Source organism: Taudactylus pleione, unplaced genomic scaffold, assembly GCF_031769625.1.
Source record: "Taudactylus pleione unplaced genomic scaffold, aTauple2 ptg000285l, whole genome shotgun sequence".
NCBI lineage: Eukaryota > Metazoa > Chordata > Amphibia > Anura > Myobatrachidae > Taudactylus > Taudactylus pleione.
Window position 1 is genome coordinate 815559 of NW_028284687.1, and position 23094 is coordinate 838652.

Genomic DNA, 23094 nt, shown 5'->3' on the forward strand with positions numbered 1-23094 from the left:
CATCTTGGACTTGGTCATGTCAGGAAGGGGCCAATCCAGTTCGAATGATTCATTATGGGCTCTGACAGCCAATCCAGCTCCAGCCTTGGGTACTTAAGGGCTTCCTGGGTGTCCTCAGTTTGCCAGTTGATAATGCTAAATAGTTCTGGATTACTTACAAACCTTACATGTTATAGAGCACTGAAATAATTCCACACAAATACAGATTGTAAAATAAATGACAATGCTTTTACTTAAAGACAGCTTAATCATACATATATTTTGCCAATGCAGACTTCCAACAAAAAAACATAGGTTATACCAACAGCAATAGGGAAAACTTATAAACAAAATGTGACACCCAGTACAGAATAGCAGTCAGCTAATACCTCATACATACGTAACGGCACCCCCGACCCTCGTTCTGTGCTCTCTCCTCTGTCTGCTCCCCCCTCTCATTCTCTAATCACATTTATACCTTAACTTTGTTTATACCTCCAATTAATCTTTGTACGTACTAAGTCTTTATTGGCTATTTATGCCTTAGACATAGTGACATAATTCTGCGTTATATTATTGTTCCCATGTAGAAATCTGACATGGTCGCCCATTTATCCCTCATTCCTGCTTATTGCAGGTATATACTATCTCAGTTACCTCATTTGTTTATATAAAAGCGGAGAACTGCTACTGTCAGCTATTCTGTGTGTGTTAACATGTACACATTTTAAACCTATAATTCTTATTGCTAAAACAAAATATATATATCAGCTCAGCCTACACATATCTCCACAGTTAATCACACGTGCAGAGACATAAAACACTAATATCTATACACTGTATAATACATCATATAACATACTTTTAACAAAGATATAAAACAAAATGGCTGCTGCATCAGACACACACTTGCCTACATTTAGAGAGAAAAGGGAAGGCCTTATCCTCTCTAGGCCTGGGGCAATTAGACAAGTGGGGCCTTCCGCAACTCGCACAACAAATATATATATATATATATTCTCATTTTTATATATGCCTTAAACTGCAGTGTGGGAAAGGTAACATAGGCATATATATATTATATATATATATATGAGTTGCTGAATGAATATGTACATGCACATATTCCTGTTTGGTCACAGTACAATGTCTTACACAGCTAGTCTGTGTGCTAGTTCTCTGTGCTCCTTGTCTCGCGTTTGTCCTCAGTGCTCAGCTGGATAATTTGTTGCTGCCTCCTCCATTCATAGTGACACTGCCAGTCTCAGTTCCGGTAACCTAACCGCCACCTGCGCTATGTTACAGAGCCTCCTCCACCAGCATTCCCAGCCAGCACTGGTACTAGGTTCCCATACCTCAGCGTCTCTGGAGTGGTGTTTGAATACCCGGTGGGGTTACGCTTTTCTTGTCTTGGGTTTCCGTCCTGCGCATCACCCTATTAGGCAGAGACATTCATGAACAAGTAGCCCCTTTGTCCGGCCTCGTTCCAATATCAGGAAACTGCTCGCAAGGACTTCCCTGCATCCAGTCCGGGTCCAATTCCCTAAGGATGTAGTCAGGGTCCTGGCGGTGCCATCCAGGTGGTCACAATACCAGCTCCGGAATCCCCTATGTTATTAGAGTTAGGCACTATCAGGAGGGTTAGGCTGCAGGAGGTTAGGGTTAGGCTGCGGGATTGGTGGGTTAGGGGTAAATACCAATATGCATCAGAATTTTAACAGTCAGGATTCTTCTGCCGGTATTGTAACCGTTGTCACCGCCAGGATATCATACACAACCCTATGTTACATGTAGTTTTATCCATCTGTTAGTTTTATATGACAATTCAACAATGTTGTGACTGCACTGTCATGGTCTGTTCTTGTTTAAAATGTTATTTCAGTTCTTCCCGGAACAAGATGTACCCATAACTATTCCAAACTCCTTCTAGTGATGTCACCCACTTCCCCATTTCTAGCAGTAATATTACACCAAACCCTCTCCAGTGATCTCACCCACTTCCCCATTTCTGGCACTAATATTACACCAAACCCCCTCCAGTGATGTCACCCACTTCTCCATTACTAGTTTTTTCAAATATGTCCAAAATGTAAATATAATCTTTCTCCCTACCAGGTCCCCAATACCTCTGTACTGGCTATTCCAGATTGCTGCCTGGATGTTATCTTTATTCCTCGCTGTCGTTCACTTTGCACAGTCTCAATATATCTCATGTTTCCCACCTGTGTGACTTCTCTGATGTCTAATGAGATTTGACTTCTGTGTAAAACATTTCCCACACTCAGGACATGGAAATGGTTTCACACCTGTGTGACTTCTCTGATGTATAACAAGATCTGATTTATGTGTAAAACATTTCCCACACTCAGAACATGGAAATGGCCTCTCACCTGTATGACTTCTCTGATGTTTATAAAGATGTGATTTCCGTGTAAAACATTTCCCACACTCAGAACATGGAAATGGTCTCTCACCGGTGTGAATTCTCTGATGTGTAACAAGATATGATTCCTGTGTAAAACATTTTCCACACTCAGAGCATGGAAATGATTTCTCACTTGTATGATTTCTCTCATGTGTTTTAAGATATGATTTGGTTGTAAAACATTTCCCACACTCAGGACATGGAAATGGTTTCGCACCTGTGTGACTCCTCTCATGTGACACAAGAGATGATTTCTGTGTAAAACATTTTCCACACTGAGAGCATGAAAATGATTTCTCACTTGTGTGATTTCTCTCATGTGTAACAAGATTTGATTTCTGTGTAAAACATTTCCCACACTCAGAGCATGGAAATGATTTCTCACTTGTGTGATTTCTCTCATGTGCAACAAGATTTGATTTTTGTGTAAAACATTTCCCACACTCGGCACATGAAAATGGTTTCACACCTGTGTGACTTCTCTGATGTATAACAAGATCTGATTTATGTGTAAAACATTTCCCACACTCAGAACATGGAAATGGCTTCTCACCTGTGTGACTTCTCTGATGTTTATAAAGATGTGATTTCAGTGTAAAACATTTCCCACACTCAGAGCATGGAAATGGTCTCTCACCTGTGTGAATTCTCTGATGTGTAACAAGTTGTGATTTCTGTGTAAAACATTTCCCACACTCAGGACATGGAAAAAGATTCTCACCTGTGTGACTTCTCTCATGTGTTTTAAGATATGATTTGGTTGTAAAACATTTCCCACACTCAGAGCATGGAAATGGTTTCTCACCTGTGTGACTTCTCTCATGTGTAACAAGATATGATTTCTGTGTAAAACATTTTCCACACTCAGGACATGGAAATGGTTTCTCACCTGTGTGACTTTTCAGATGCACGATAAGAGCTGATTTACGTATAAAACATTTCCCACACTCAGGACATGGAAAAAGATTCTCACCTGTGTGACTTCTCTTATGTGTTTTAAGATATGATTTGGTTGTAAAACATTTCCCACACTCAGAACATGGAAATGGCCTGTCACCTGCCTTAGCTGGCTGATGGGTAATAAGCTTTGTGTTCTGTTTAAAACATTTGGTATCTACAGAAGAGGGAAATATTTTATCTATTGTACGAGGTGTAACAGATGAACCAATATCAGAGTTATCAGGAGAACACTCCCCCTGATCAGAAGGATCAGGTGATATATCTGAACTGTGAGGTACTGAGGGTATAATTGAGGTAATTAGAGAATCTCGGGTGATATCATCAATTTCACAATTCTGAGTTATAACGAGATGATCCTCTGAGATATTCCGGCTGCTACATCCATCTGCTGGGAATAATATACATATATATATATATATAAATATGAATGTTTGCCCAAAACAAGATTCATTGTACAATACAGACTGTGGTGAAATGTCTCCAAATTGCCATGAAATGGGAAGATGTTGGGAGTAATATATAAATCATTACCTGGCACCAAAATATACTATCAATAATTCTAAATATATACTCATGTGCCAGAAACTGAGACAGCTACTTCCATTCCCAGTACATGACACCCCACAAAAAATTGTATCTTTCTCAATTGATTTACTATATTTAGGCAGATATCTGTGTAATCTGTTATCATACAATATGCAGTGAAGATGGCAGCATATTACGATATAAGTGACAATAAACGAAGCTTGATACTAAGTGTTTTCATGCAGTCACACAGGTGGCAGAGGCTCTTTCAGCAGAACAATGCATCACCACACAGGACCACAGCCACCAGATTATTGCTGGAGTAGCTGTCCTATGAGTTTGGCATCATGAGTTGGTCTCTCATTTGCCAGATTTAAACTAAAAACCAGTGCTGATAGAGACAGGTGTAACATGCTGCCCCCAGGCTTGCAGGGAAGAGGTGTAATATACATGAGATGTAATGTAAGATAAGGTGTAAGTACCAGTGCTGATAGAGACAGGTATAACATGCTGCCTCCAGGCTTGCAGGGAAGAGGTGTAATATACATGAGATGTAGTGTAAGATAAGGTGTAAGTACCAGTGCTGATAGAGACAGGTGTAACATGCTGCCTCCAGGCTTGCAGGGAAGAGGTGTAATATACATGAGATGTAGTGTAAGATAAGGTGTAAGTACCAGTGCTGATAGAGACAGGTGTAACATGCTGCCTCCAGGCTTGCAGGGAAGAGGTGTAATATACATGAGATGTAGTGTAAGATAAGGTGTAAGTACCAGTGCTGATAGAGACAGGTGTAACATGCTGCTGCCCCCAGGCTTGCAGGGAAGAGGTGTAATATACATGAGATGTAGTGTAAGATAAGGTGTAAGTACCAGTGCTGATAGAGACAGGTGTAACATGCTGCTGCCCCCAGGCTTGCAGGGAAGAGGTGTAATATACATGAGATGTAGTGTAAGATAAGGTGTAAGCACCAGTGCTGATAGAGACAGGTGTAACATGCTGCCCCCAGGCTTGCAGGGAAGAGGTGTAATATACATGAGATGTAGTGTAAGATAAGGTGTAAGTACCAGTGCTGATAGAGACAGGTGTAACATGCTGCCCCCAGGCTTGCAGGGAAGAGGTGTAATATACATGAGATGTAGTGTAAGATAAGGTGTAAGTACCAGTGCTGATAGAGACAGGTGTAACATGCTGCCCCCAGGCTTGCAGGGAAGAGGTGTAATATACATGAGATGTAGTGTAAGATAAGATGTAAGTACCAGTGCTGATAGAGACAGGTGTAACATGTTGCCCCCAGGCTTGCAGGGAAGAGGTGTAATATACATGACATGTAGTGTAAGATAAGATGTAAGTACCAGTGCTGATAGAGACAGGTGTAACATGCTGCCCCCAGGCTTGCAGGGAAGAGGTGTAATATACATGAGATGTAGTGTAAGATAAGGTGTAAGTACCAGTGCTGATAGAGACAGGTGTAACATGCTGCCCCCAGGCTTGCAGGGAAGAGGTGTAATATACATGAGATGTAGTGTAAGATAAGATGTAAGTACCAGTGCTGATAGAGACAGGTGTAACATGCTGCTGCCTCCAGGCTTGCAGGGAAGAGGTGTAATATACATGAGATGTAGTGTAAGATAAGGTGTAAGTACCAGTGCTGATAGAGACAGGTGTAACATGCTGCCTCCAGGCTTGCAGGGAAGAGGTGTAATATACATGAGATGTAGTGTAAGATAAGGTGTAAGTACCAGTGCTGATAGAGACAGGTGTAACATGCTGCCCCCAGGCTTGCAGGGAAGAGGTGTAATATACATGAGATGTAGTGTAAGATAAGGTGTAAGTACCAGTGCTGATAGAGACAGGTGTAACATGCTGCTGCCCCCAGGCTTGCAGGGAAGAGGTGTAATATACATGAGATGTAGTGTAAGATAAGGTGTAAGTACCAGTGCTGATAGAGACAGGTGTAACATGCTGCCCCCAGGCTTGCAGGGAAGAGGTGTAATATACATGAGATGTAGTGTAAGATAAGATGTAAGTACCAGTGCTGATAGAGACAGGTGTAACATGCTGCCCCCAGGCTTGCAGGGAAGAGGTGTAATATACATGAGATGTAGTGTAAGATAAGGTGTAAATACCAGTGCTGATAGAGACAGGTGTAACATGCTGCCTCCAGGCTTGCAGGGAAGAGGTGTAATATACATGAGATGTAGTGTAAGATAAGGTGTAAGTACCAGTGCTGATAGAGACAGGTGTAACATGCTGCCTCCAGGCTTGCAGGGAAGAGGTGTAATATACATGAGATGTAGTGTAAGATAAGATGTAAGTACCAGTGCTGATAGAGACAGGTGTAACATGCTGCTGCCCCCAGGCTTGCAGGGAAGAGGTGTAATATACATGAGATGTAGTGTAAGATAAGATGTAAGTACCAGTGCTGATAGAGACAGGTGTAACATGCTGCCCCCAGGCTTGCAGGGAAGAGGTGTAATATACATGAGATGTAGTGTAAGATAAGGTGTAAGTACCAGTGCTGATAGAGACAGGTGTAACATGCTGCCCCCAGGCTTGCAGGGAAGAGGTGTAATATACATGAGATGTAGTGTAAGATAAGGTGTAAGTACCAGTGCTGATAGAGACAGGTGTAACATGCTGCCCCCAGGCTTGCAGGGAAGAGGTGTAATATACATGAGATGTAGTGTAAGATAAGGTGTAAGTACCAGTGCTGATAGAGACAGGTGTAACATGCTGCCTCCAGGCTTGCAGGGAAGAGGTGTAATATACATGAGATGTAGTGTAAGATAAGATGTAAGTACCAGTGCTGATAGAGACAGGTGTAACATGCTGCCCCCAGGCTTGCAGGGAAGAGGTGTAATATACATGAGATGTAGTGTAAGATAAGATGTAAGTACCAGTGCTGATAGAGACAGGTGTAACATGCTGCCTCCAGGCTTGCAGGGAAGAGGTGTAATATACATGAGATGTAATGTAAGATAAGGTGTAAGTACCAGTGCTGATAGAGACAGGTGTAACATGCTGCCCCCAGGCTTGCAGGGAAGAGGTGTAATATACATGAGATGTAGTGTAAGATAAGGTGTAAGCACCAGTGCTGATAGAGACAGGTGTAACATGCTGCCTCCAGGCTTGCAGGGAAGAGGTGTAATATACATGAGATGTAGTGTAAGATAAGATGTAAGTACCAGTGCTGATAGAGACAGGTGTAACATGCTGCCCCCAGGCTTGCAGGGAAGAGGTGTAATATACATGAGATGTAGTGTAAGATAAGGTGTAAGTACCAGTGCTGATAGAGACAGGTGTAACATGCTGCTGCCCCCAGGCTTGCAGGGAAGAGGTGTAATATACATGAGATGTAGTGTAAGATAAGGTGTAAGTACCAGTGCTGATAGAGACAGGTGTAACATGCTGCCCCCAGGCTTGCAGGGAAGAGGTGTAATATACATGAGATGTAGTGTAAGATAAGGTGTAAGTACCAGTGCTGATAGAGACAGGTGTAACATGCTGCCCCCAGGCTTGCAGGGAAGAGGTGTAATATACATGAGATGTAGTGTAAGATAAGGTGTAAGTACCAGTGCTGATAGAGACAGGTGTAACATGCTGCCCCCAGGCTTGCAGGGAAGAGGTGTAATATACATGAGATGTAGTGTAATATAAGGTGTAAGTACCAGTGCTGATAGAGACAGGTGTAACATGCTGCCCCCAGGCTTGCAGGGAAGAGGTGTAATATACATGAGATGTAGTGTAAGATAAGGTGTAAGTACCAGTGCTGATAGAGACAGGTGTAACATGCTGCCTCCAGGCTTGCAGGGAAGAGGTGTAATATACATGAGATGTAGTGTAAGATAAGATGTAAGTACCAGTGCTGATAGAGACAGGTGTAACATGCTGCTGCCCCCAGGCTTGCAGGGAAGAGGTGTAATATACATGAGATGTAGTGTAAGATAAGATGTAAGTACCAGTGCTGATAGAGACAGGTGTAACATGCTGCCCCCAGGCTTGCAGGGAAGAGGTGTAATATACATGAGATGTAGTGTAAGATAAGGTGTAAGTACCAGTGCTGATAGAGACAGGTGTAACATGCTGCCCCCAGGCTTGCAGGGAAGAGGTGTAATATACATGAGATGTAGTGTAAGATAAGGTGTAAGTACCAGTGCTGATAGAGACAGGTGTAACATGCTGCCCCCAGGCTTGCAGGGAAGAGGTGTAATATACATGAGATGTAGTGTAAGATAAGGTGTAAGTACCAGTGCTGATAGAGACAGGTGTAACATGCTGCCTCCAGGCTTGCAGGGAAGAGGTGTAATATACATGAGATGTAGTGTAAGATAAGATGTAAGTACCAGTGCTGATAGAGACAGGTGTAACATGCTGCCCCCAGGCTTGCAGGGAAGAGGTGTAATATACATGAGATGTAGTGTAAGATAAGATGTAAGTACCAGTGCTGATAGAGACAGGTGTAACATGCTGCCTCCAGGCTTGCAGGGAAGAGGTGTAATATACATGAGATGTAATGTAAGATAAGGTGTAAGTACCAGTGCTGATAGAGACAGGTGTAACATGCTGCCCCCAGGCTTGCAGGGAAGAGGTGTAATATACATGAGATGTAGTGTAAGATAAGGTGTAAGTACCAGTGCTGATAGAGACAGGTGTAACATGCTGCCTCCAGGCTTGCAGGGAAGAGGTGTAATATACATGAGATGTAGTGTAAGATAAGATGTAAGTACCAGTGCTGATAGAGACAGGTGTAACATGCTGCCCCCAGGCTTGCAGGGAAGAGGTGTAATATACATGAGATGTAGTGTAAGATAAGGTGTAAGTACCAGTGCTGATAGAGACAGGTGTAACATGCTGCTGCCCCCAGGCTTGCAGGGAAGAGGTGTAATATACATGAGATGTAGTGTAAGATAAGGTGTAAGTACCAGTGCTGATAGAGACAGGTGTAACATGCTGCCCCCAGGCTTGCAGGGAAGAGGTGTAATATACATGAGATGTAGTGTAAGATAAGGTGTAAGTACCAGTGCTGATAGAGACAGGTGTAACATGCTGCCCCCAGGCTTGCAGGGAAGAGGTGTAATATACATGAGATGTAGTGTAAGATAAGGTGTAAGTACCAGTGCTGATAGAGACAGGTGTAACATGCTGCCCCCAGGCTTGCAGGGAAGAGGTGTAATATACATGAGATGTAGTGTAATATAAGGTGTAAGTACCAGTGCTGATAGAGACAGGTGTAACATGCTGCCTCCAGGCTTGCAGGGAAGAGGTGTAATATACATGAGATGTAGTGTAAGATAAGGTGTAAGTACCAGTGCTGATAGAGACAGGTGTAACATGCTGCCTCCAGGCTTGCAGGGAAGAGGTGTAATATACATGAGATGTAGTGTAATATAAGGTGTAAGTACCAGTGCTGATAGAGACAGGTGTAACATGCTGCCCCCAGGCTTGCAGGGAAGAGGTGTAATATACATGAGATGTAGTGTAAGATAAGATGTAAGTACCAGTGCTGATAGAGACAGGTGTAACATGCTGCCCCCAGGCTTGCAGGGAAGAGGTGTAATATACATGAGATGTAGTGTAATATAAGGTGTAAGTACCAGTGCTGATAGAGACAGGTGTAACATGCTGCCCCCAGGCTTGCAGGGAAGAGGTGTAATATACATGAGATGTAGTGTAAGATAAGGTGTAAGTACCAGTGCTGATAGAGACAGGTGTAACATGCTGCCCCCAGGCTTGCAGGGAAGAGGTGTAATATACATGAGATGTAGTGTAATATAAGGTGTATGTACCAGTGCTGATAGAGACAGGTGTAACATGCTGCCCCCAGGCTTGCAGGGAAGAGGTGTAATATACATGAGATGTAGTGTAATATAAGGTGTAAGTACCAGTGCTGATAGAGACAGGTGTAACATGCTGCCCCCAGGCTTGCAGGGAAGAGGTGTAATATACATGAGATGTAGTGTAAGATAAGGTGTAAGTACCAGTGCTGATAGAGACAGGTGTAACATGCTGCCCCCAGGCTTGCAGGGAAGAGGTGTAATATACATGAGATGTAGTGTAAGATAAGGTGTAAGTACCAGTGCTGATAGAGACAGGTGTAACATGCTGCCCCCAGGCTTGCAGGGAAGAGGTGTAATATACATGAGATGTAGTGTAAGATAAGGTGTAAGTACCAGTGCTGATAGAGACAGGTGTAACATGCTGCCCCCAGGCTTGCAGGGAAGAGGTGTAATATACATGAGATGTAGTGTAATATAAGGTGTAAGTACCAGTGCTGATAGAGACAGGTGTAACATGCTGCCCCCAGGCTTGCAGGGAAGAGGTGTAATATACATGAGATGTAGTGTAAGATAAGGTGTAAGTACCAGTGCTGATAGAGACAGGTGTAACATGCTGCCTCCAGGCTTGCAGGTAAGAGGTGTAATATACATGAGATGTAGTGTAAGATAAGATGTAAGTACCAGTGCTGATAGAGACAGGTGTAACATGCTGCTGCCTCCAGGCTTGCAGGGAAGAGGTGTAATATACATGAGATGTAGTGTAAGATAAGGTGTAAGTACCAGTGCTGATAGAGACAGGTGTAACATGCTGCCTCCAGGCTTGCAGGGAAGAGGTGTAATATACATGAGATGTAGTGTAAGATAAGGTGTAAGCACCAGTGCTGATAGAGACAGGTGTAACATGCTTCCCCCAGGCTTGCAGGGAAGAGGTGTAATATACATGATATGTAGTGTAATATAAGGTGTAAGTACCAGTGCTGATAGAGACAGGTGTAACATGCTGCCCCCAGGCTTGCAGGGAAGAGATGTAATATACATGAGATGTAGTGTAATATAAGGTGTAAGTACCAGTGCTGATAGAGACAGGTGTAACATGCTGCTGCCTCCAGGCTTGCAGGGAAGAGGTGTAATATACATGAGATGTAGTGTAAGATAAGATGTAAGTACCAGTGCTGATAGAGACAGGTGTAACATGCTGCTGCCTCCAGGCTTGCAGGGAAGAGGTGTAATATACATGAGATGTAGTGTAAGATAAGATGTAAGTACCAGTGCTGATAGAGACAGGTGTAACATGCTGCCCCCAGGCTTGCAGGGAAGAGGTGTAATATACATGAGATGTAGTGTAAGATAAGGTGTAAGTACCAGTGCTGATAGAGACAGGTGTAACATGCTGCCCCCAGGCTTGCAGGGAAGAGGTGTAATATACATGAGATGTAGTGTAAGATAAGATGTAAGTACCAGTGCTGATAGAGACAGGTGTAACATGCTGCCCCCAGGCTTGCAGGGAAGAGGTGTAATATACATGAGATGTAGTGTAAGATAAGATGTAAGTACCAGTGCTGATAGAGACAGGTGTAACATGCTGCCCCCAGGCTTGCAGGGAAGAGGTGTAATATACATGAGATGTAGTGTAAGATAAGGTGTAAGTACCAGTGCTGATAGAGACAGGTGTAACATGTTGCCCCCAGGCTTGCAGGGAAGAGGTGTAATATACATGAGATGTAGTGTAAGATAAGGTGTAAGTACCAGTGCTGATAGAGACAGGTGTAACATGCTGCTGCCCCCAGGCTTGCAGGGAAGAGGTGTAATATACATGAGATGTAGTGTAAGATAAGGTGTAAGTACCAGTGCTGATAGAGACAGGTGTAACATGCTGCCTCCAGGCTTGCAGGGAAGAGGTGTAATATACATGAGATGTAGTGTAAGATAAGGTGTAAGCACCAGTGCTGATAGAGACAGGTGTAACATGCTGCCCCCAGGCTTGCAGGGAAGAGGTGTAATATACATGAGATGTAGTGTAAGATAAGGTGTAAGTACCAGTGCTGATAGAGACAGGTGTAACATGCTGCTGCCTCCAGGCTTGCAGGAAAGAGGTACAATACCTATGAGATGTTTGGGCATGCTGATGGTTCTCTGCGGCCTTCTACTCCTAAAAGGCTTCCCCAGCATGTTGACTTACAGGCCACACGCGGGAGTTCCCTCCAGAACGAGGATGTGGGCACGGCCATCTTGGACTCATCTGACACTATTCCTTAATTCGGAACACTACCTTCTGACCTGCTGACAGCAGTATCCAATCATCAGGGATACAGCCCTATAAATTTAATTTCCTCACTGGCCTCTGTTGCCAGTACAATGTTGCTTCTTGCTGAAGTTACAGCTCAAGTACTGAGCTCTCGGATACTCTTTATCTGAAAGGTCCAGTGCGTACTATTCTATTTCCTTCACCTGGAACCAGACTACAATATCATCTGCTGCAGTCTGGATTTGCCATTGGGAATTATCTCTCATGTTACAATCGGTCCTTACCGATCAACTACATTCAACCACCATCATCGGTCCTTACCAATCAACTACATTCAAGAATCACAATCGGTCCTTACCGATCAACATTATTAGTCTTCTTTCTTTATTGCATCATCACCTTCATCACCATATACCTATATGAGGAGGTCCTGGTTAAAGCCACCCAAGTTTGTTCACACTCCATCAGCCTCCAACACCTGTTCCTATCCAAACCGATCCTCAGGCATGACAGAAAGTCTCTATCACCCAGGCGCTGGCCAGAACAGGACGCACCGAGACTCCTGACAAAGTGAATATAGACTTAAGTACAGCCTCATTCCTTCTATTCATAAGATCTTTAGGGGTTACAGACTGTGTTGTGGGAATAACAGTATTCAACCTGGCAATAGGAGCATCTACCATGGGTGGAATTTCCCAAAGCTTGGTATCCTCTTCCAAAAAGGGATAATGATACTTAAATTTTTTTCGGAGTATTAAATTTGGAATCAGGTGTAACCAGGCTTCTTTTGCGGTTTCCTCAAATTGTGAAAGTTCTGGGAAAGAAACTGAACTAGTTACTGGAACCATATTTTAAGCTCAACATAGATCACCAGGTTAATACCCAAAAGTAATAATCCAGTTAAACTGCTTATATGATAATATACAGCCATCTCCCTGTAATCTGCAGTGAGTCTCCTCCAAGCAGATCTCCAGCAGCTGATACTCAAATACCTGGGGGAGGTGTGGCCAGAGACACCATCCTGCTTCATTCAGGATGCCTGACATCATCCTAGCCTCTGGCATTTCCATCCACAGACTTCTACAGATACATAAAGATGATGTCACAGACGTTGCCTCTGCACGTGCAGTGGTGCCACCTCCTGAGGGCGTTCACCAAGCCTCTCTCTCCCACAAAGCCGGCAGCATGTTTCTGCTCTGTAGTCCCAGCCGGCGGTCCTCTAGAATTAACCGTCGGTATCTTTAAAGCGGCAGGTGCTGTGGAAGCCCGGGGAGGTGTGAGACATGCCGGCTCTACAGCTGCCGCCACGTGAGTAATTACATGCCTGGCCGCTCTGCTTAAAAATGGCGTGCCAGGAGGCAGGAAATTCGGCAACAAGGTCTTTTACACAAAATGGATAAGGCTTACCTTTTCTTTTGCCAGTGGCCCCTCAGATGTGTGTCTGGCATGGAGAGAGACCCAGGGACTATGCAGTTTGGTGACTCTCCCAGGGGCCATCTTTAGAGTGGGATCAAGGTTCACACAAACTTCTCTATTCTATCTAACTCCCACTGTGCTAGTGCTTGTCACCTGTTGCCAGGAACTAAGCACCCAAACCAAACATCAAAATAAAGAAATTAAGCCTAACTGACAGGTTGGACCTAGCTAGTGCCTTACTCCAAGGCACTAAAAACAAAACAGGTTCTGGTGGAAGGGGAGAGGTTGTATAGGGGGTAGGAGCCAGTTTAAGTTAGTCTCTGACTCCACAACACACTACGCATAACCCAGAAGTAGTGACATCCTCCAGATGGATGAAAAAGAAACAGTGAATGAAGCCAACTTCCTCATAACAACGGTGCACGTCAAGGTCAATATATTAGACTTTAAGCTGATGCTACATATCTGTAGTGGACATGTTGAATGCAGAAGATAAGACCAGGTGCAAAGACCTTCATCCCCTTGATAAGGACATAATCATTATGGCCAAATGACTGGGTCAGAGCATTTCCAAAACAGCAAGGCTCAAAATTAGCCATGGAGAGTATCTACTGACAGAGGAGGGTAAAGCCATGAACTGCGGACAGGGTGTTGGGTAGCTAACACTCTTTGATGTGAGAGGTCAATAAAGGCTATCCAGTCTAGAACGAACCGCATAACAGGACTTTGTACTTACCTGTTAAATCCCTTCCTCCAATTCCATCGTGGACACTGGGACATCCCCCTCTATAGTCCACCTGACTCAGTTAAGTTTAAATAAGCCCAAGAGGAGCCAGAGAAAAGGAACCCCTGATTAACACGATAACGTGTCACAACAGGCAACACTGAGTAGGATCACACGACAAGAACCATAGCAGCACTGGGAGGGGGACCAGTGTCCCTCATGAAATTGGAGAAAGGGATTTTACTGATAAGTACAAAAATTATGTTTTCTCCTACTTACACTGGAGGAAATTGGACATTGGGGACAAAGAAGTCCTCACGGGAGACAGAGCACTGAGCTCTGAAACCCTTCTAATCGAGGCAAGGAAGAAGACATTCTTTCACATGAGATATTTGAGATTGAGGCCTCCCAATTTTCGACCCAGGGAACGAACATGAGCGATATAGCCGGTAGAAGGTCCTCTGCCCATTACCTGATGTCGGCCATTTCACATTTTGCCAGTGAACCATTTGTGCCCCCCTGATGATTTAGAAATGCCACAGCCATGGCATAATCTGACTGGACCTTCACCTCAGAGCTGGGAAGATGGAGCTGAGCTGCCATCCAGATATACAAGATAACCCGGAGTTCCAGCACATTTATGGGAAGGGATCTTTTCCCCTGGAACTGAAGAACTACAGTCCCCCAAGCCCTAGAAACTGACATCTGTAGTCATTAGAATTTAATCACAATTTGGGAAAGGGTTTTCTTCATGGAGATGTCGCAAATCCAGTCACTAAAGATTGGACAGATGAGCATGGATGGTAAAGGGTAAAGATGGATGACCCGGGACAGGTAAAGATGTGACCCATCCCACTTGGACCCATTGAAAGGTACAGACCGGCCTCTTCAGCAGGCAAAAACCAATCAAGGCCTAGATTGTGGCAATATTTTCCTAAGGCAGAAAGACCTTCTTCAGTAAGGTGTTGAATAGCATGCCCAAGAAGATCAAAATCTGCGACAGTACAAGGTTGGTCTTTTTGAAGTTAATAATCCAACAGTGAAATATTAACCCCTGATGAGTCAGACGCACATGAGATTAAATTATTCCAAAGGAAGAAGCCTTAATGACATCCCTTGCATTAATGGAAATTAGAGTGTAAGAAGAAGACTGTTCAGATATCTTTGCTGGTACTGCAAAAAAAACTTGTTCTGAGACATAGAACAGGAGACTAACAGGGGCTATTGCTCCAGACCCAAAGTCTGACTCAGATGTCTCCTGATTCCCCCACTGGGCAGACCACATTTCCCTCATTAGTTTGTACTGACAGAGGAGGGTGTAGGATAAGAGATTGTTGTAGTAACTGGCCAATGAGAATATGTGACTCTGTTCTGTAATAAGTGTTTATTACTCACCTGTGCTGATATATGTAGGGATTTCCTCCTCCTTACACTGCTGATCACCCCTCACATACGTCTCTTCTTCTCCCTCTGTATCTTCTGCCTTATTATCAGTCACATACATCTCTTCTTCTCCCTCTATATCTTCTGTCTTATTATCGGTCACATATGTCTGTTCTCCCTCTGTATCTTCTGCCTTTATATCAGTCACATACGTCTCTTCTCCCTCTATAGCTTCTGCCTTTATATCAGTCACATACGTCTCTTCTCCCTCTGTATCTTCTGCCTTTATATCAGTCACATACGTCTCTTCTCCCTCTATATCTTCTGTCTTATTATCAGTCACATATGTCTCCTCTTCTCCCTCTGTATCTTCTGCCTTATTATCAGTCATATACGTCTCTTCTTCTCCCTCTGTATCTTCTGCTTTTATATCAGTCACATATGTCTCTTCTTCTCCCTCTATATCTTCTGCCTTCATATCAGTCACATACGTCTCTTCTTCTCCCTCTTCTGCCTTCACATCAGCCAGAACTTCACCCTAAATAACCCATAAAATAATACAGTCGTATTTCATTGAGATGACAGTGTAATATCAGTGTATAAGACACACACAGCTTCTTTACAGATCATATAGTGACAGCCACTTTGGTATATTAGTGAGACCCTAAATCCCACCTACCTGATGCTCCTGTGGGGTCCTGTGATTCTCCTCTGTACAATCCTGTGAATAAAAAGGACAGGGACATCTCTCTGGGGCATTTCTGTTACTGGGTCCATCTGTAGGAAACACACAGTGACGGAGTACATTGTATATATGTGATTATCAGGTGATGTGTGTATATAGGGGTATCCATACATGCTCTCCACTGTACAATAACTGACAGTCTCCTCTTACCCAGTGATGTGAGGGGCCGGTGATTCTCCATCATTATATCCTTGTAAAGACCCTTGTGTTCCTCTATATACTCCCCCTCCTGCATGGAGACATAGACAGTGACATGCTTAAACCTTATAAAAACCTGACAAACACAATGATACAGTCATCACCCAGACACATCCCCTGGTGTTACTGTATAATGTCCCCTTCCCAGCAGTCACCTCTCCAGTCATCACCCAGACACATCCCCTGGTGTTACTGTATAATGTCACATTCCCAGCAGTCACCATCAAGACACATCTCCTAGTGTTACTGTGTAATGTCTCATTCCCAGCAGTCACCTCTCCAGTCATCACCCAGACACATCCCCTGATGTTACTGTATAATATCCCATTCCCAGCAGTCACCTCTCCAGTCATCACCCAGACACATTCCCTGGTGTTACTGTATAATGTCCCATTCCCAGCAGTCACCTCTCCAGTCATCACCCAGACACATCCCCCGGTGTTACTGTATAATGCCCCATTCCCAGCAGTCACCTCTCTAGTCATCACCCAGACACATCTCCTAGTGTTACTGTATAATGTCCCATTCCCAGCAGTCACCTCTCCAGTCATCACCCAGACACATCCCCTGGTGTTACTGTATAGTCCTATTCCCAGCAGTCACCTCTCCAGTCATCACCCAGACACATCCCCTGGTGTTACTGTATAATGTCCTATTCCCAGCAGTCACCTCTCCAGTCATCACCCAGACACATCCCCTGGTGTTACTGTATAATGTCCCATTCCCAGCAGTCACCTCCTAGGTCAGCAGCTGAATGATATTGTTTGTGAGTTCCAGGATCTTTTGGTCATTGTGTCTCTCATGTATCAGTGAGTGAGGTGCAGGCACCGCGATGGGGCTCTGGGTCCTGCTCAGTCCTCCTGACACATGGGGACGGCTGCTGGGTGTCTCACACTCACCGGATGTCTTCTTCACTACTGTGAAATCCTGTGTATTGGGAGAGTCACCAATTATCACTGCAAATGTTCCCAGATCCCCTCACCCCCTCCCCAGTTAAGTCCCTGTATTATTACTATAGATATAAGTGATGTCACTGTGACACTCCCAGATCCCCTCACCTCCCCAGTCATGTCCCTGTATTATTACTATAGATATAAGTGATGTCACTGTGACACTCCCAGATCCCCTCACCTCCCCAGTCATGTCCCTGTATTATTACTATAGATATAAGTGATGTCACTGTGACACCCCCAGATCCCCTCACCTCCCCAGTCATGTCCCTGTATTATTACTATAGATATAAGTGATGTTACTGTGACACTCCCAGATCCCCTCACCTCCCCAGTCATGTCCCTGTATTATTACTATAGATATAAGTGATGTCACTGGACATTCCCAGATCCCCTCACCTCCCCAGTCAGGTCCCCGTATTATTACTATAGATATAAGTGATATCACTGTGACACCCCCAGATCTCCTCACCTCCCCAGTCATGTCCCTGTATTATTACTATAGATATAAGTGATGTCACTGTGACACCCCCAGACACTCTCATCTCCCCAGTCATGTCCCTGTATTATTACTATAGATAAAAGTGATGTCACTGTGACACTCCCAGATTTCCTCACCTCCCCAGTTATGTCCCTGTATTATTACTATAGATATAAGTGATGTCACTGTGACACTCCCAGATTTCCTCACCTCCCCAGTTATGTCCCTGTATTATTACTATAGATTTAAGTGATGTCACTGTGATACTCCCAGATCCCCTCACCTCCCCAGTCATGTCCCTGTGTTACTACTCTAGATATCCGTGATGTCACTGTGACATTCCCAGATCCTCTCACCTCCCCAGTCATGTCCCTGTATTCTTACTATAGATATAAGTGATGTCACTGTGACACTCCCGGATCCCCTCACCTCCCCAGTCATGTCCCTGTATTATTACTATAGATATAAGTGATGTCACTGTGACACTCCCGGATTCCCTCACCTCCCCAGTCATGTCCCTGTATTATTGCTATAGATATAAGTGATGTCACTGTGACACTCCCAGATCCCCTCACCTCCCCAGTCATGTCCCTGTATTATTACTATAGATATAAGTGATGTCACAGTGACACTCCCAGATCCTCTCACCTCCCCAGTCATGTCCCTGTATTATTACTCTAGATATAAGTGATGTCACTATGACACTCCCAGACCATCTCACCTCCCCAGTCATGTCCCTGTATTATTACTCTAGATATAAGTGATGTCACTGTGACACTCCCAGATCCCCTCACCTCCCCAGTCATGTCCCTGTATTATTACTCTAGATATAAGTGATGTCACTGTGACACTCCCAGATCCCCTCACCTCCCCAGTCAGTGCGTAGATTATCTCCAGGGTGAGATGTAAGATCCTGTCAGTCCTGTGACTCCCGTCCTTTTCTATCCTCAGGGAATTAGTGAGAATAGAGAACCTGTGACGTGTAGTGAAGACTCTGGTGCCTCACAGCAGGACTGACTAGGAATAAATAGATTAAATATAATAGACATTACAGAGAACACATGTAACACAGTCAGACATGTAACAGTGAGTGACCAGTAAGTCTCCCCTTTCCCCCAGGTATAGAGCCCTGGTCAGAGGTTCCTGTGACCCAGTCCCATAAGGCTCCTCAGAGGCCGGCACACAGCGCTGTACTGCATAACGTTACACCAATGCTCCTCTCCTGGCCGGGGGTCTTATTCTGGAACAGGACAGCAGACAGCAAAGAGAATGAGAGAAGGAATCACCAATAATGATCATCATCACTCTGACTATATGTGACTCTGCAGCTGTAGAGGAACCATAAGTCCCAGAGCACCATGTCATGCTGAAGGCCACAGTTACCCTACCATTGCCCTCAGATGTAGGTGTCATGTGTGACCAGCCTGCCGGCCGTGTGTGTGCAGCGTAGGGTGGGGTGAGACATGTCCTGGGGGATAATCAGTGACACTCTGAGGATCTGGGGTCACAGCCACTGGCTGTCTCTGAGAGTCTCTATTAGTCAGTATAACAAGATGCCCTGACAGACAGTCTCAGCTCAGGGAGTGTAGCCCTTTGTTACATGGCCTGTCTGTGTCCTTCCCCAGCTCCTGTTATGTATCATCTGGTATATACATACATGTTATACCTATTATGTGTTATTCCCTGACCACTCATTACTGTTATTATTACTCTGTAGCTGCTGCTATAACACTCTGCTCATTCTGTATAATACTAATAACAGGACACCACAGGCTGCTCCCCCTGTATAATAATAACAGGACACAACTGGCTGCTCCCACTGTATAATACTAATAACAGGACACCACAGGCTGATCCCCTGTATAATAACAATAGGACACCACAGGCTGCTCCCTCTGTATAATTATAACAGGACACCACAGGCTGATCCCCTGTATAATAACAATAGGACACCACAGGCTGCTCCCTCTGTATATTTATAACAGGACAACACAGCTCCCCCTGTATAGTAGGACACCACAGACTGCTCCCCCTGTATAGTAGGACACCACAGGCCGCTCCCCCTGTATAGCAGACACCACAGGCCGCTCCCCCTGTATAGGACAAAACAGGCTGCTCCCCCTGTATACCACGCACCACAGGCCGCTCCCCCTGTATAGTAGGGCAGCAAAGGCTACTCTCGCTGTATTGCAGGCACCACAGGCCGCTCCCCCTGTACAGCAGGCACCACAGGACGCTCCCACTGTATAGCAGGCAACACGGGCAGCTCCTCCTGTATAGTCAATACCACGGGCCACTCCCCCTGTATAGCAGGGACCACAGGCCGCTCCCCCTGTATAGCAGGCACCACAGGCCGCTCCCCCTGTATAGCAGGCACCACAGGACGCTCGCCATGTATAGCAGGCACCACAGGCCGCTCCCCCTGTATAATAGGGCACCACAGGCCGCTCCCCCTGTATAATAGGGCACCAAAGGCCGCTCCCCCTGTATAGTAAGACACCACAGGCTGCTCCCCCTGTATAGTAGGCACCACAGGCTGCTCTCTCTGTATAGTAGGGCACCACAGGCTGCTCCCCCTGTATAATAGGGCACCACAGGCTGCTCCCCCTGTATAGTAGGGCACCACAGGCTGCTCCCCCTGTATAATAGGGCACCACAGGCTGCTCCCCTGTAAAATAGGACACCACAGGCTGCTCCCCCTGTATAGTAGGACACCACAGGCTGCTCCCCCTGTATAGTAGGGCACCACAGGCTGCTCCCCCTGTATAATAGGACACCACAGGCTGCTCCCCCTGTGTAGTTGACACCACAGGCTGCTCCCCTGTATAGTAGGCACATTACCTGCGGATGCCGGACACAGTGATGTCTCCTCTCTGCGTTGTCCAGAACAACAAATACCCGGAAAAAGCAGAGGAAACTACTTCCTGCCTGTGGAACGCAAAGACCGGAAGTCTAGTGGAACGCACAGACCGGAAGTCAGGTGAGCCGCACAGACCGGAAATCAGGTGGAACGCACAGAAAGATTCTCTTCTCCGTAATAACGATCCTGACGTCAGGCGCAGGGCGGAGCCAGGGGCGGGGTTACATGCAGTGTCAGGGTGGGAGGGGCTCCGGGGCACCCAGGAGAGATGCGGCAGCAGCTGGTGACCCCACTGTGCCCAGAGGAGCAGCTCCATTGTCACTGATAGGTGTGCCCGGTATAGGGGGGGTGATAGGTGTGCCCGGTATGGGGGGGTGATAGGTGTGCCCGGTATGGGGGGGTGCTAGGTGTGCCCGGTATGGGGGGGTGATAGGTGTGCCGGGATGGGGGGGTGATAGGTGTGCCCGGGATGGGGGGGTGATAGGTGTGCCCGGTATGGGAGGTGATAGCTGTGCCCGGTATGGGGGGGTGATAGGTGTGCCCGGTATGGGGGGGTGATAGGTGTGCCTAGTAGAGTGAGGGTGATGGTGTTATTGTGCCCAGTAAGACAGACAGACAGGGAGGGAGAAGATTCTAAGTGCCCAGAAATAGAGATGGGGTGCTAGGTGTGCCCAGTAAGGAAAGGGGGTGAGGGTGATAAGTGTGCCCAGTAAGGAAAGGAGGTGAGGGTGATAAGTGTGCCCAGTAGAAGAAAGGAGGTGAGGGTGATAAGCGTGCCCAGTAAGGAATGGAGGTGAGGGTGATAAGTGTGCCCAGTAAGGAAAGGAGGTGAGGGTGATAAGTGTGCCCAGTAAGGAATGGAGGTGAGGGTGATAAGTGTGCCCAGTAAGGAAAGGCGGTGAGGGTGATAAGTGTGCCCAGTAAGGAAAGTAGGAGAAGGTGATAAGTGTGCCCAGTAGAAGAAAGGAGGTGTGGGTGATAAGTGTGACCAGTAAGGAAAGGAGGTGAAGGTGATAAGTTTGCCCAGTAAGGAAAGAAGGTGAGGGTGATAAGTGTGTCCAGTAAGGAAAGGAGGTGAGGGTGATAAGTGTACCCAGTAAGGAAAGGAGGTGAGGGTGATAAGTGTGCCCAGTAAGTAAAGGAGGTGAGGGGGATAAGTGTGCCCCATAAGGAAAGGAGGTGAGGGTGATAAGTGTGCCCAGTAAGGAAAGGAGGTGATGGTGATAAGTGTGCCCAGTAAGGAAAGGAGGTGAGGGTGATAAGTGTGTCCTGTAAGGAAAGGAGGTGAGGGTGATAAGTGTGCCCAGTAAGGAAAGGAGGTGAGGGTGATAAGTGTGCCCAGTAAGGAAAGGAGGTGAGGGTGATAAGTGTGCCCAGTAAGGAAAGTAGGAGAAGGTGATAAGTGAGCTCAGTAGAAGAAAGGAGGTGAGGGTGATAAGTGTGACCAGTAAGGAAAGGAGGTGAAGGTGATAAGTTTGCCCAGTAAGGAAAGAAGGTGAGGGTGATAAGTGTGTCCAGTAAGGAAAGGAGGTGAGGGTGATAAGTGTACCCAGTAAGGAAAGGAGGTGAGGGTGATAAGTGTGCCCAGTAAGTAAAGGAGGTGAGGGGGATAAGTGTGCCCCATAAGGAAAGGAGGTGAGGGTGATAAGTGTGCCCAGTAAGGAAAGGAGGTGATGGTGATAAGTGTGCCCAGTAAGGAAAGGAGGTGAGGGTGATAAGTGTGTCCAGTAAGGAAAGGAGGTGAGGGTGATAAGTGTGCCCAGTAAGGAAAGGAGGTGAGGGTGATAAGTGTGCCCAGTAAGGAAAGGAGGTGAGGGTGATAAGTGTGCCCAGTAAGGAAAGTAGGAGAAGGTGATAAGTGAGCTCAGTAGAAGAAAGGAGGTGAGGGTGATAAGTGTGCCCAGTAAGGAAAGGAGGTGAGGGTGATATGTGTACCCAGTAAGGAAAGGAGGTGAGGGTGATAAGTGTGCCCAGTAAGGAAAGGAGGTGAGGGTGATAAGTGAGCCCAGTAAGGAAAGTAGGTGAGGGTGATAAGTGAGCCCAGTAAGGAAAGTAGGAGAAGATGATAAGTGAGCCCAGTAGAAGAAAGGAGGTGAGGGTGATAAGTGTGCCCAGTAAGGAAAGGAGGTGAGGGTGATAAGTGTGCCCCATAAGGAAAGGAGGTGAGGGTGATAAGTGAGCCCAGTAGAAGAAAGGAGGTGAGGGTGATAATTGTGCCCAGTAAGGAAAGGCGGTGAGGGTGATAAGTGTGCCCAGTAAGGAAAGTAGGAGAAGGTGATAAGTGAGCCCAGTAGAAGAAAGGAGGTGAGGGTGATAAGTGTGCCCAGTAAGGAAAGGAGGTGAAGGTGATAAGTTTGCCCAGTAAGGAAAGGAGGTGAGGGTGATAAGTGTGCCCAGTAAGGAAAGGAGGTGTGGGTGATAAGTGT

At 45.6% G+C, this 23094-nt stretch overlaps 1 protein-coding gene across 50 annotated transcripts in view; it reads right to left on the reverse strand.

Moving 5' to 3' along the window:
* Window positions 1-246: 246 nt before the first annotated feature.
* LOC148512031 (uncharacterized) overlaps window positions 247-23094 on the reverse strand; it is a 188596-nt gene continuing 165748 nt past the window's right edge. For 14 of the 50 annotated variants that reach the window (XM_088482275.1, XM_088482307.1, XM_088482288.1 and 11 more), the window contains one exon: window positions 247-3293. In XM_088482275.1, the coding sequence (XP_088338401.1) occupies window positions 2179-3293 (1115 nt within the window). In that variant the 3' untranslated portion in view covers window positions 247-2178. Of the gene's footprint in view, window positions 3753-15446; window positions 15602-15672; window positions 15718-15781; window positions 15940-18788; window positions 18801-23094 lie in introns of all 50 variants that reach the window. The other 36 variants (XM_088482266.1, XM_088482267.1, XM_088482310.1 and 33 more) reach the window with 22 other exon arrangements.